Source organism: Apus apus, chromosome 4 (assembly GCF_020740795.1).
Source record: "Apus apus isolate bApuApu2 chromosome 4, bApuApu2.pri.cur, whole genome shotgun sequence".
NCBI lineage: Eukaryota > Metazoa > Chordata > Aves > Apodiformes > Apodidae > Apus > Apus apus.
The window spans coordinates 13,293,231-13,308,577 of NC_067285.1; the positions used below are offsets into that span (position 1 = coordinate 13,293,231).

General features: G+C 41.6%; 1 protein-coding gene across 1 annotated transcript in view; it reads right to left on the reverse strand.

Annotated features, from left to right (window-relative positions):
* Nucleotides 1–15,347, reverse strand: part of CNNM2 (cyclin and CBS domain divalent metal cation transport mediator 2) — a 120,905-nt gene that overhangs the window by 24,178 nt on the left and 81,380 nt on the right. Inside the window, exon 2 of the mRNA XM_051618436.1 lies at nucleotides 4,723–4,866. Coding sequence (XP_051474396.1) covers nucleotides 4,723–4,866 — 144 coding nt within the window. The remainder of the gene's footprint in view (nucleotides 1–4,722; nucleotides 4,867–15,347) is intronic.

Sequence of the window (15,347 nt, forward strand, 5' to 3'; positions counted from 1 at the left end):
AAATCTTTCTGTCTGCATCAGTCATCAAGGTAAAAGATCCAAGCTCTTAATCCAATGATGGGTAATTTCAACTCCTCTTACTGTTTCCTTGGCAGCTTGTCCAGAAACCTTCCCCCAGGAAAAATGTTACACAGCAAGAGCTGAGCTTCAGTATAACTTTTGGTGAGACACCAACAAACTTTGCAACTATCTTCAGTAGCTTCTGGGAATATTTAGACTTTTCCTTCAAATTAAAGGCAGCAAGACTGTGAGTTCCTAGGCTGAGGAAGAGATCTCAAGAAGAGGATGGGTCCAAATACCAGTAAGGTTGTGATCTCTCTTATTATATTGCTGAACTTCTAGAACATCAAAAATTATTGCATGTATTTCCTTGAAGGACCCAGCCTGGGCTGGAGATGGCTACAGAGCAGGGAGTTCAAACCTCACATCACCTATGCAGGTAGGCAGGGAGGCAGCAGAGATGGGCACTGTAAGTGCACCCACACATCATTCTGGGATGGGTTCCTGTTCTCTCCCTGAGTTCCTTTTTGTCCTGTTGTCTTCAGAATCTGTATTAATCAGGGCAGATATCTGCAGTAAGCTCCCGACAAGAGAAAGAGGACAAAAATATTTCATCAAATGGAAGTGTGGTTCTGTCTGGCACATAAGGACTGTACAAAGACTAAGACAAGCAACTGCTTGAGATGTGCATCCATCAGATACTCCAGGAGAAGACAGCACAATTCCCATTCTCACTAACCCTGTGCCCATACTCAGTACCAGGATGCCCAGCCCAAGGCAGTTACAGGTGAATGCCAGAGTCTCACTCAGTGTACACCACATCTCCCCCTCTCCTTCATCCCCCCAGTGATGCACACATCCAGGCTGACAGCCTGTGCCCTGCACAAGTCTTGTTTCATTTTAAAATAAAGGGGTAGGAATTAAGTTAGTTTTGCCAGTTCTTTTAGTCCCTAGTTTGGAAAATCAGATTGTCCTGTGTATCATGCATGTTTTGGCAACTGACAGAAAGTCAATGGGACTAAACCAGAAGCTCTTAAACACCCTAAAAGAGCTTCCTTTAAGGATGCAGCTCCTGCAGCCCACTGGTACTAGACAGCATAAAGTTAACAAGACCACAGTCCTAATGACCAACAAGGTAAAAGCATCACTTTCTAATGAGTGGCAACCACCTTGGTATATCTAAGGTTAGATTCCAGCTACACAAAGTTCTGCTCTCCTGGCAAAGGATACTGATGTACACCATGCCAATATCTGAAGGTCTGGCCAGACTAATTGGCATTGCACAACCTTTTCTATGTTGCTAGAGTTTCACTGGATGACAGTGGAAATACTTACTAGGGCAAACAATTTTTTATTCCCGTAGCTCTGTGGTTTGAATGGGAGAAGTGATACAGAGTTTACTAGCACATCTATTTAACATACCTGTGTTGACAGTAGTTTGGAAATAGGATTGTTTGGGTAAAATGTGGTCTTCCCCTCAGGAAAGAGACTTGCCAAGGCTAAAAAAGAAATCATTAAATGAAAGCTATTGCAGCTGCAGCAGTGCAGCTCTGTGACTCATGTGCCCCAGGGTCTGTCACTGAATGTCCCTGCAGCACAGACTTGCCAGGAGTTGCATTCACTGAGACAAGCTGCTAAACAGTAGGCAGGTGAGAAAGTGAAAATGCAATGTAAGCCAATGCTTACAGCCCCACTATTTATCCACAACATGCAGAACTCATGCATAAGGATATGTTAAGGTATTTAATTTGTAGAAAAGTCCCAGATTTTACACAGGGCGAATCCTCTCTGATCAGTATGCATGAGAAACAGCAGCATTCTAGTTGCACTTAAGGGGATGATTGAACTCCTCCTCAATTAGAAAGGGGTAAATAAGACAGGCCACCAGTCAAACCTGGGTCAGAACAGCAACCTTCATGTTCCTTAAGCAGAATCTGTGGTCTGAGACCAACGCAGAACATACAGCTTTTTCTCTGGGGCCTTTGAGAAGGTTGAGAAATGTTCTCCCACCATGGTTAGGGCCAAGGTAGTGCAGGACAGATTCCTGTAATGTGTCAACCATGAAAAACTGTTCCTACTTTCCAATACTAAGAGCCAAACACACTGACAGCTCTTCATAATGACAATGGCTCAGACCTAGTCAGATCCTACCTGTGTCATGACAGAAACCTCTCCATCCCAGCAGCATCCCAATACAAAGTCTGATGCTCAGAAGTACCCAGTCTATCTAGATGCTGATAGGTCAGACATATTTAACATTTTTTTCCTGCTGCCCTCTTCTTCTTGTTGTTCCCAACATCACTGCAAGCCACAATATGTAGCAGACTAGGGCAATCTGAAGGAATACCACATGTTTATTGGACACACAACCCTTGAGAAATTAAGCTGCAATGCTTCAGGAGTGAGAGCAGCTTTCAGCAAAAACTGTAAATCTACAATTGCTTCTACTCTAATCCAGTTCAAACGGATTTTCATGGAAACAGCAGAGAGGCACAGCTCCAACACCAAGGTCAGGCATTTCATCAAATTTCAAGTTTCCATCAAAGCAAAACAAGACATTTTTACATCCTCAGAAGAAAGGCATAACAATAATGCCAACAATTTTCATAAGGTCTACTTTTAAGTCAACACCTAGCATAGAGTAAATCAATCCAGAGGTTTCAAGTTGGCTTGGTCGGAGCCAAGCAGGCCTGCTTGGTCTTAAAATGAACAGCATCTGCAATTCTAGTACTGGATAGATTTACTAGAATTGACATACTGATATCAACATTAGAAACGAGCTGCCTTAACATCTTGTGGACAAGTTACTTTCAGTAAACCCAGTGCATGTTCCCACTACTCCATCTATTGCAAGTGGCTACAGCACATCAGTCTGCCCAAATCCAAAACCTATCACATTTCCTGTGATCCTTGCAGCTTCTCTGGATTTCTGCTCTCTCCCTTGTTGCTAGAGTTTCCTCTGATTTAAACAGTGGAATTAATTCCAGTGCTTCATAAAGAAACCAGAAGTTCACCTTCATGATACGTAGCAGGAGTAATCCATCAAAATTTCCCTCATCCTCCAGGAAGCCCAGGAAGTGAAGTTTCCCTCCTGTTCTGAACCAGGAATTTTCAATAGTAAAAACCTCCCCAGAAAGGAAAGTTTCAAATGAACTAATGTTCACCAGTTCTATTTTGTTAATCTAGGAAGTCTTCAGATAGTAAAATTAAATTTTTGTTTCCTTGCCCTCTAACACGCTATTAATGGTCAAAGCTTTTTTTTTGTCCTGAAGAACAACACAGTGTGATCTATGTGCTTTCTCTTGACAAACAAGGCAAAAATACCCCCAATAAAACATGGAAAAGCATATCCAGTGCCTTTTCACTTGTAGAAACCTGGAAACATCTCAAAAGTCATGAAACAAAGATAGGATCTTTTTAGAGTATAAAAAAAAGCCTGAATTCACCCTGTAAAAGCATCATGTTTTAACTGGTCAGCCTAGCAATTAGTTTGTGAAGGTATGAAATCAGTACTAACTGGACTTCTGTGATTTGCATATTAATTAGATTGTTTAGCATATTATGAAACACAATTGTCATTTACATTAACCTTTGGACACATAACCTTGCTAAAATCCTGACCAGCTACAGAAAGTAGTTCAGATAACACCCATCTATTAGGACAAGGAGAAGTATGTCTACTCCACAGTGTAAAGTGCTCACTTCACATTTGTCTTGGAGGGAGGACAGAAGTTGCTTGCATTGGCCTGAAAAAGATGCTGTAGAAACATTCAGATCCCTTTCATGAGGAAAGAAAAAGAAATTGAAGGACAGCTAAGCAGTGTTAAAGATATTTAAAATAATTATTTCTACTACAATCTGGATACATCCTTGTGCTACACATGAACACATAGTAGAAAAACAGCATCTGTCAGCAAGTGATCAGAGTACAGATAAGACGGATGAAGAATGACAAAAAGGAAGTTCTGTATGCACAGACCAGATTGTGCAGATGGGAAGAGAAGCAAAGACACTTTTGGTAACTGGCCAAAACCAGACAAACTCTAAAATTGGAAAGAAGAGAGTCCAAATCTCTTAAGTCCCAGGTAATGGTTGATATGCAACATCATCTCCCTCAAATTATGTTACCACAAAGGAAGGCAGGAGTTGTACTGAGTGACTGAAAGAGGAGTCATTCAGGACATGCTGGTTTTTAGCCCCATTCCATGGGGCTAAAATGGAATGGAACCCCATTCCATTCTCAGGTTTTTTGAACAAGTGACAGAGAGACTCCAAAGAGACTCCAGTTCTCTTCCTTGAGGCAGGGTATTTGCCTGATTTCTTGCTAAAATACAGCAGTACATGGACTACAGGTCCTTCAGGCAGAGAGAGGTTATGGGAAAATGTGGCAGTTTGTGAATGCTGTAACTAAAAGACTTAACAAGGCCATTGTGGTGGAGAACAGCTAACAGGAGAGACCAGGTTGTTTCAGATGTAAATCTTCCTGATGGCAAGGTCAAAGAAAGAATGCTGTTCTTTCTTCTTAATTCATACAGCATAAAGGGGTGAGGTGACCACACTGCAAAAATTACTTTCACCATCTGAGGGATCTGCAGGTCATTTGACCACTGAGATTTTAAATCAGTGACTTAACATCTCTCAAAGCACAGCTATTAAACCCAACAGCTGCTGGATGAAGTCTTCCCTCTCAACTATAAAAAAATTGCAAATATTTCTACTCACTGTATAGATCTGTCTCATCCAGAATTTCAGACTTGATGATCTCTTCAATGACATCTTCTAAAGTGACAATTCCCAGGACTTCATAAAAAGGATCCCCTTCTCCTTCATTGTTTACTCTTTGTACTATAGCCAGGTGAGACTTGCCTGCAAGGAGACAGATCAGTAATTTAGACATTTTAGACATTTCCAAAAGATCAGAAATTATAGCAGAATTAAAGACACGCTGGTATAAATAAAAAGGCTGGTGTCAGGCTTCACAAAAAAAGAGGCAAAGTTTAAGAGATGCTTAAAATAATTATCTGACTTTTATCTGAGAAATGCATTCCTGGGTCGCATAAATCCAGCCAACGCACTAAAGGAGAACAGCTAAAGAGATCAGTGTCTTCTTTCTAATGTCATTCCCAGTGAAACTGTCACCCTGACATTGAATTAACTACATTATCTTCTTGATGGTTGTTCCACTTCTTGTCTCTCACACTGGCAGAGGAAGGCCAGGCTGGAACTCTCCTTTGCAGCAAGTTCCTGTGGATGTTCTCCTCAACCTTGGTAACAACAGCAACACGGGCCAAACCACAGAAGCACGTGGACAGGGTAGAGCTGGGGAGAAGAGGTTAGCCCAATCCATGAGTTACTCTTTTCCTCCTCTCTCACTCCAAAATAATTTACTTAGACATGCTCCATAAAGAAGGGGGCTTATTTACAAATTAACAAATTAAAATATTCAAAATTGCAGTGTCTGAACAACAAAGATACAAGCTAAAATGAGACACGTTACTGACACTAAAAATCCCTGAGCTGTGCATCACTCACAGTGTTTTTGATAACTCCTAAAGCCCTTTCTGCCACAGGAGTAATAATAATAGCATGACCCTTCAAATTTGCTTTGATACCCTTGGTTGGAAGCTTCCCTAGCTGCTGCCATTGAAAGCTGGTCCTTTGTAAAGCTGCCTGTAACATGCATTCAGAAGGTCCACCAGACACATTTTGAACTATCGGGGTAAGCGTTGTCTCACATTCTTCTTCTCTAGTCTCAAAAACAATACTTATCCCCATCAGTGGAAGATAACCAAAATAGTTCAACTTTGCTTAGACCCCTTTATAGGCAATAATGTCTGCATATTTTAAGATTCAGATTATTAGACTAACAAGCATTCTAACTATTCCAACCCAGACTTACTCATGCTGAAAGAATGAAAATATCCCGAGCAAATTAGACGAGGAAGGAAAACTTATCAGCTACTGATATAAACATTGCATCAGGTCAAGCCAATTTACTTTGGTAAGTTTTTCACATCTGCTTTCCCAGGGACCCAACATAAGCAGTTAAAAACAAATTCCTGGTGAATGCTGTCTGTCGAAAGTTAAATTCTTTTGCTATTCCCAGCTTGTGATCATTTAAAAGGAATTTTCCAAAGCAGGGTCTAATATTAGACTCAAAATGAAGTTTCCATTCCACTTAGGCGATATTCTCACCAAAGTAACTACTGCATAATCTGATTGTCTTGGAGCTACTCGTTTAGATGCAGATGGACATACTTTAAATACCAACTCCACAGCACTGCTGAGTCTTATCTTGAGGAAACCTTATTCTGCAGTGAATTAAGAGAAAGATGATTTGTGATTTTAAAGGATCAACACTCATATTGTCCTGAAAGCCTTTCACTGTGCCAGGTTTTATTTCTTTACATTCCTTGCAAGACTTCCAGCTCAATTAAATAACTTTAAAAAAAAAAAAAAAAAAAAAAAAAAAAGTTACTTCATAAAAACATGAAAGATTTAAGTACTATTATCATGGCTGTCCCCTTGTAATTCATTACTGCAATTACATTCTTTCAATATAATGATGTTGAAGAACTGTGGCACAAAAAAAATCCACACGGAGGAACAAAATATTTCAGTTCATTTTCCAGTGCCTGCTCAGACACTATATGTTTGCTTTTAAGACACAAGGCATAACTCCTTCAAGAACCATTTCTATCACAGGTTAGAGCACCTTATTTGCATGTGCTCATTCAGGTGGTAATTCCCGAGGATCACCATTCTCACACATTAGTACGTGGGAAGAGTGCTCAGATGAGGTGAATAAAATCAGAAAACCAACTAACATGGCTATCCACTGGGTGCTTTGGCTTTGATCTGAATCCCCAAATTACAGCCTCCTCCTCCACTTCTCTACTGCCTATGATAAAGTGGAACTGAGTGATAAAATTTTACATTTTGAAAAAGACAGTCTTCCTAACAGTGGAGTCCTGGACACATCTATGAGCAACAGAACAGATATATGGAAATAGGAGCTGAGGAGCTGTAATACTAAGGGAAGCTGTGCATGACTTTCAGCCACAAAACCAGTTACAAACCCTTTCCCTCAAGGTGGCCCCCACCAAGAATGTAGGATCACTATAATGTTTGGCTCTCCCCATTTTAGCAGCTGCAGCACCTTGATCCAACTAACGGTACCTAACGTGAGAAAACTCACCAAGATCTGTTCCAGCTACTGCTCTCTTATGCAAAATGAGCTGATAAGGAATTACTCATGGATTGCTGTCAGCCATTTTGCACTTTCTACAATGACAAAGAAGGCCAGAAACATTTTTTCTGGCTCTGACATAATCTGTGCTTTTTGGCTTTATTATTTATCACCCAAAACATCAAGATCGTTTAAATTTGTCATAGTTTCAAATGTCTTTGGACTTTCCATTATTAAAACTGTATGCTGAAGAGAGTTTAAATGTTGCAAATAGATAAATTATCCAAACACGGGCTGAGACTGACCTTTCTTCCCTCTCGACTGTCAAGTTTTCCTGTTCCTGACTTTCATGAACCCATCACTTTGTGGGGATCAGATGAATTTAAGCCAATCTAATCCACCTGCTTCTAAAAGGCTTCATTTTGCTCTCCAAGTCTTCTCCTTCCCTTGCATTGGCTCCACTGCTCAGGCAGTCACTTGATAAGACAGACTAGATCTGAAAATTACATTTCTTGGGTTTTTGTAAGTTAATTTTGATCCAGGTAGGATAATTTGCCAGAAATCATCAGATACTGGAACAAGCATTGGTGCTGGTGATGGAGGTAGTGTGAAGATGCATTCCTGGACTGGCTGCCCTCTCAGACTGCTGCACAGGTGACTGCAAAATACCCACCACGTATGGGAGTAATTAAGGCAGAAAAGGCTAAAGGAAAATCAGGAGAAGTGCAAAGACTTATTTATACATTGTAAAAGAGAAAAACTCAGCATGTGCTGAACTTTAAAAGTGGCCTGTGAGTAAAATAATGGCTCCTCTGAGTGTTTTAAATAAAAATTGGCTACAGCTTTAGTCAAAGACTTAATCAGGCTACTGCTATTTGTTACACTGTTTCATTCAACTGAGAAAGAGAGGTTTCAATTTTATTTTCCACTGCTAAGGACATAAAATACGTATCCAACAAGGAGCTGAATAAAGTAAGCATCCAGGTAAGGAAACCTGGTTTGTCTGTATTTTTCCTGGGGCTTTGAGAGCAGCACACAAATTAAACAGGGAGAGCAAGTGTGGATGGAAAAGATATAAATAATTTCTATACTTCACTGATTTTCTGGCCACAGTCTCTAACCACACTACATCTACGATATTAATCTTACTCTAATCACTTAACTGTTGATGCAATGAGATTTAGCTAGCAGGCAGCTCTGCAGCATGGCCAGATTTGGTGACAAAGGCAGAAATTACCTGAATGATGTGTAATAAGCAGCACCAGGAGAGAAGGTGGGCAGTCCACTGACCTACCGCTTCTCCGTGGCCACAGGCCGGCAGCGCTTGCTTTCTGCATCACCTTCTCCCCTCTGCAGCAACAGCTGGAAACATCAGCAATGGAGCTGATACACGTACACGGCTTCAGACACAAGCTGCGGGAAATGCAAATCCCTCAGCTACATGCAGGGGCAACTAAAGGACCAAGGAATTTCATTAGACACAAATCCAGCCTCATCCCATTGCTCAAAATCTTGCTGTCTGGCTTGGATTTTGCTCTGTACTGCAACTACTGATTAATTGATTCAGTAATTAAGAAGCATGAAGATGCTTAGTGAAATCCGCATGAGTCAGTGAACCTAGAATGAGCTCAAGAGGGTCCATGTGATTGACTGGCCATGCAGAACAGCACTGGAAGAAATGCTTGAAATACTGATTCTCTTACAGTACCTTGACCATTCCTTTAAAAAGATACGGAAAAAAATAACTCACCCTTTGATCCTAACTGAGGCATTTATACATTTAGAGCAAGGATCTTGAGAATATTGCCATTAAGTTCAAACTAGAGATGAAAATATCTGACCAGCTTCAGCATCTGCTCTGGTCAGTACAGAGGGTCTTGCCTACATGAAGAGTTGTGCTGTACGAATAAAGCTGCACTCACCCACTCTCACACGCCCCTTCCCCACAGACAGACAAGCTGAAGGAACAGGCTGATGGGAACATGATCAAGTTCAATAAATGCAAACAGTCCTGAAAATGAGAAAAAATAACCCCCATATATTGGTACTGGGGACTGACTGGCTGGGTTTGCAGAAAAGGACTCCATGGTTCTGGTGGACAAGCTAGATGTATCATAATAGGCTACAGAGATGACCAAGCTAGATACTTCTTGGAGCTAGATTCTGATGGGACAAGAGGCAATTAATACTAGTTGCAAAAATGGAAACTCTCCTTAAATAAGGAAAACTTGTCCCTTATGAGGGTGGTCAACACTGGAAAGGGGCCGAGAGGGGCTGTGAAATCTCCATCTTTGGAGGTATGCAAAACTCAGTGAGCTGAGCCAACTTCAAAGGTAGCCTGCTCTGAAGACGGGGTTGGACCAGATGACCTCTAGAAGTCCCTTCCTAAATTACTCTGCAATTCTAAGAGACTTAGAAGTGAAGCCTGACTGAAATCCCAGCCCAAACTCAATTTCTGACTTTCCATTCCTGAATTCCTGCTTAGGAACATGAAAAAAATTGAAAAATTTTCAGTACATAAGGATGGTATGTAAAGGCAGCACTAATTTTTACTGATCTGGATTGCCACAACAGGCCTTCCATGTGACCAGAAGTAATAGCAAAATTACAGTACTAGCCAGACTACACTGCAGAAAATTATAAAATTGCTGGCACAGCTTTAAAGCAAAAGAGGGATCTCAGGAAGTAAAAGGTCCAACAGCAGAGGTGTAGCTCAGGGGTTCTGACCAGTGAAGAACACATGATGTGTATAAGCTTGTGTCATGAGCAATCAACTAGAGATGCCTCTGTTTCTGCAAGAGGAGGTTTATGAACTTAGTAACTGGGAAGGATTTGTATGTGTTATTTCCCCCATGTGAGAAGCAGATCTCACTAAAGGCCCCCAGTTTCCATTTATTAACAAAAAATCAGTGCTAAATCAAAGCTGTGGCTGACATTTATACAACGGAAGATTCCTGTGAAGTCATTTTGTGGTAAAACTAGAATCAGGCTAGTCCATTTTATAAACCCTAGTAAGTTCATTTGCTGCTGAAGAAAGCCCTGGAACATTAGGCTACAAACTGTTTAATATGCCTACAATGATAGACAAAAATCCTAGGAGGTGTTTAGCTGCCCTTGAATTTTCTAACTAATGATCTGTACTTAAAAAAAAATAAAAATCTCCTGGTTTATTCCTATGCAACTGTTTTAGTTTTCACCCGTTTCTACAAAGGTAAACAATATGATCTGCCAGTGAGATTCACCAGGTTCAACAACACATTATGCAAAACAATCAGTTTCAAAATGTGTTGTATAATTTAACCATTACAAACAACTCCCTCTAGAACAGCACTGCCTTGCAAGCAATTATACCTAAGTAACAAGTGTTCTCCTAAATTTCTTTTCTGCAGCACAGTTCAAGGACATTAAATCTCTATTAAAAGAAATTTGCATTCATGCTGTTTGCTTTTGCACTGTGATTATTTTCAATGGGGAAATCAGACTGGCACGTTCTCTCCCATCACACTAACTGGTGTAGGCTGCCTTTGGGTTCCCAGCACAACTCTGTTCACAGAATCAAGAGAAATCCAAAACTTCTGCACAAACATAATCAGGATTTATATTACGTTTTTTACATCCTGCTCTTTTCAGCAGCAAAGCACAGAACTTTTTAATATATGTTGGGAAAGGGAATGCAATAACTAACATTCATTTAATACAGCCATATGAAACTCATCCAGACCCTCAAGGAAATGAGTGAAAGTTATCAGTGTAACCACAGGGAATACAGGGATTCTTTGCCTTTAAACTGGAGAGCTTATAGTCTCAAACAAACATTAACTAGAAACCACATCAGCCTTCACAGGAAAATAAAGAAGTAGTGCTTTAAATAGATTCTTTGTGTTAAAGCCCATTTTAGTGGGAAGACACCAAAAAAAAAAAAAAGAAAAATTAAGGAGAGTTTCAGAATGACTTCCTGACAGTGAATTGTATTTGTAAGGAATACTTTCCCAAGGGAAACAGCAGAAGCTCAGTTACTTGCAACTCTGAAAACTTGACTGGACAAAGCTCCTAGAAAGGACTCAATAATTCTCTGCTGCCTCGTGGTAGATGGAAGAGAAGCAATGAGCTAACATTTTCCATCTCCAGCAGCCTATCACTGGGTGTAGGTGCTCCAACTCAACTGCTGCTGCCTACCCTTCAATCCCTTCTGGTCGAACCTTGGTGGCAAGCACACTGCCAAAATTCATTTACTTTGTTGCTGCTTCTAAGAGTGAGGATATAACTCTAGAAAGCTGCTACTTGCTTCAGCTTTACATGCAACTGAACTGAGCCTGGCAACAAGCTTGGATCAGAAGTTGAGAAGTCACCATAGGTCCATGAATAAGAGAAATTACCTGAGAAGCAGACTTAATGTGAGAGTAAGGAAAAAGGTTATTTCAGCTCTGAGCTCTGCTATCAAAGTGGAGAAGAGAAGAACCAGAAAGAGTGAGAACATTAGAGAAAACTCTTACCAGGTCGGTAAAGCAGAAAGACTGAAACCAAAGAGTAGAGAGGAAAAGTTTCAGAAACTCCTTGAACATTAGTAATTACTCCCTTGCCACAGACAGTGTGCCAATGCTTCCCAGTCATGCAGTCCAGTATGAAATTTAGGCTGGATATGTCTGGGACTGACAATAATCAGAGTCCACGAGGTGTAAAATAGACACTACTATCAGGGTTGCTCTCAGTGTTGGCCAGAACTGATCTGATCTCAGCCTGGTTAATTGGACAAACACAAGCTGCTTCCCAAAACTGGAAGCTAATGTCCTAGAGAAGTATCTGCTGGATCTGAAGTAGGAGAGCAACAGACAGAAAACATAAGGCTTGAGAGAGAAAACTCTCTTGAAAGCAAAGTTGTTTTTTGACACCCTTCTAAGGCTCTAACCTGAGTACAAGGCTGTGATATCAGGACTCTGGTGGCTTGAGGTGAGAAACTGGCTGGAAATTTAAAAAACAAATCAAGGAAGCACTTGAAGGGAGTGCAGCAAACTAAAGCTGACAGAGGGGGTAGCAACAATGAAAAGAGGAAATATTGAGTCTGGAGAGAAACTGATCCCCATCTGGGCTAACACAGAACAAAAAATTCAGATAAAATTTAAGACAAGCAAACAGAATACTGAAGTCATTCTTGGTCATGGTTCAAGTCTTCCAGGCTACATCCAAAAGATATTGAGGTGTGACTTAGGCTGATGTGATTTCCCCTGTGCCTCCCCTTCCCAAGGCAACTAATGACCTTTTGTAAAGAAGTGTAAGAAGTGCATCTCCTTACTAACTTACACCTCCACAGCACGGTCAACAATTATTTTTTTCTTAGTGTTCAAGGACCCTAAAAAGGAGCCATGCTAATTTTATTACTTCCCTGTTTGTTCAAGACTGTCCCCGCTGATTTCAGCATTCCATCAGGGATGAAGAGCAGAAACTGGCCAGCAAAAGCGCAGCCAGCAGAGGGAGCACAAACCCTGGGGTTTGCTGAAATTAAACCTCCAGGTCCTGCCCAGACCGCAATCCAGCAGGGAGCGGATGGATGGAGAGAGGTCCGGGATTCTGGCATTGGTCGGATCTGGGTGCTGACCTGCTGCTGAACGCAGACAGATCTCCTTCGGGAGATGTTTACTTCAGCCTGGGACTCCACACACAGCAAAGATCAACATCTGCCATGGCCTGTTCAGTGTCTTCTTCTGGAGCTTTGAATTGCTGTCCACCCCACCTTCTTCCCTCTACCCTACGGGGCAAAATTTCTTGAGTCCTTCCTAAGTGCAAACAGAGAAACTGTCATCTCGTTGCTCTCCTCTATCATTCCACCTGGCCAACAGGCTCCTTCCACTAACCAACAGTTAATCCTCTAAATAAAAACAAGAATGTCAAGAGATGTCTATGAGCAATAAAAATAGAAGGTGACCCAGAACAACAATGAACTCAAATGACTTCAATGTTCAGGTAACAAAGCACGACAGCGACAGAAACAGCAGCCTTGGTTCTGTACCATCACAGCCAAAAATCCTACTGATATAATCCCTCCTCTAATCCTCCCTCCCTCGACTCCTAGAACAAATTGGGTTTAATTTGGGGAGCTTCTGATTTTGGCATCTACACCAGAAGATTTTAAATTCAACAATGGTAAAGTACTAGAAGGAACAACAGAAACATGTTTGGACCTCAGGAGAAGGTTAGCTGAGGCCAACCAGCTTACATAAGGACCTAAACTGTGCTGAGAGCAAAGTGTATGAGCTGAAAAGGAGGAGCAGCATCTTGGGGTTGCGGGTCATGAAAGGAACTGGGGGCTGAACATATTATTTTATTATTATTATTATTATTATTATTATTATTATTATTATTATTATTATTATTATTATTATTATTATTATTATTATTATTATTATTATATTACCACCATCATCAGCTCCTGTAGTTTACTTTTAGTTCAGTATTTAGGACACATATTTAAAAGGATTCTTGTGTTACCAACATCTTAGATAATTAATATTCTATTTTAATAACCTTTTTTACTTCAGGCCATTTATACCACATGCAGTTTGCAATTCCAGCAGCTCAAAGACCCAGCTGGTCGATGGCACTGTCAGATTTTTCAAGCTCAGAGTAGGGATTTTAAATTTATATTGCAAGCAGGAGCCAGGGGAAGCTTGGTGAAAAGCTCCCATTAGCTTTCTGAATTGGTGACAACATACTCCACCCAGCAGGATTTACACATCCTCAGAGCCACTCAGGTGCAGGTGCTTCCACAGCGAGCGAAGCCTGTGCACAGTTCTGGTGCCCTCAGCACAAGAAAGACATAGATCTGTTGGAAAGGGTCCAGAGAAGGGCCACCAAGATGATCAAAGGCCTGGAGCACCTCTGCTATGAAGACAGCCTGAAAGAGTTGGGGCTGTTCAGCCTGGAGAAGAGAAGGCTCCAGAGAGACCTTATAGGGGCCTTCCAGTACTTGAAAGGGGCTACAGGAAAGCTGGGGAAGGGTTTAGAGAAGATAGTGATAGGACAAGGGGTAATGGTTTTAAACTGAGAGAGGGAGATTTAGGTTAGATATTAGGAAGAAATTCTTCACTATAAGGGTGGTGAGGAAATGGAATGGGTTGCCCAGGGAGGTTGCTGATGCCCCATCCCTGAAGGTTTTTAAGGCCAGGTTGGACGAGGTTTTGTGCAACATGGTCTAGTGGTAGGGTTCCCTGCTCATGGCAGGGGAGTTGGAACTTGATGATCTTTGAGATCCCTTCCAACCTTAATGATTCTGTGATTCTATGTACCAGTACTTAAAGGGTGGCTACAAAGAAGAAGGAGACTCCCTTTTTACAAAGAATCACATGGAAAAGACAAGGGGTTATGTGTGCAAGTTACTCCTGGGCAGATTCTGATTGGACAAGAGGAAAACTTTCACAATGAGAACAATCAACCATTGGAATCATCTCCCCAGGGAAGTGGTGGGTTCTCCAACATTCAACACTTAAGATTCAGCTGGACAGGGTGCTGGGCCATCTTATCTAGATGTTGTTTTTGCCAAGAAAGGTTGGGCCAGATGATCCTTGAGGTCCCTTCCAACCTGGTGTTCTATGATTCTATAAAGGTGCCTGTGAACATAACCAGCACCAGTGACCATGAGTTGCCAGGAGTGCAGGGTCAGGACCACGTGAGCACATCTGCTCTGAGGGCACACGTGTCTCCACACAGGGATCCCTGCAGCGGCAGCACCACCGCGCTCTGGCTTCCAGTCGCTCCTGCGGGACATGGAGGATGCTGCAGCAACTGAAGGCACGAGAAACACAACCTTCTGCTCCCCCTGGCTTCTTGTTAGGGTCAGGTCCCATGAGGTCTAAGGATGCAAGAACAGCTGCTTCAGAACCGCGTTTCACACTGTCAGCGAATTCAGTGGGAAGGGGGGAATATACTCTGGCTGTAAAGTAATTCTTTTAAAGACTAAATGTGCATGTCATGCACATCTAAATGTAGCAAAGTGCCAAGACAGATCACGGATCAGAGAACCTCAACTGGAGCGATCATTTCCAACCTTCTGAAGCCACCAGCAGCATCTTCACTTTGCTTTGGTGCAATTTTAGCTAAGGACACAGAGTAGGGAGCACTCCTGACTGGACCCACACCTCTTCATTGAGGACACATACAGATCAAG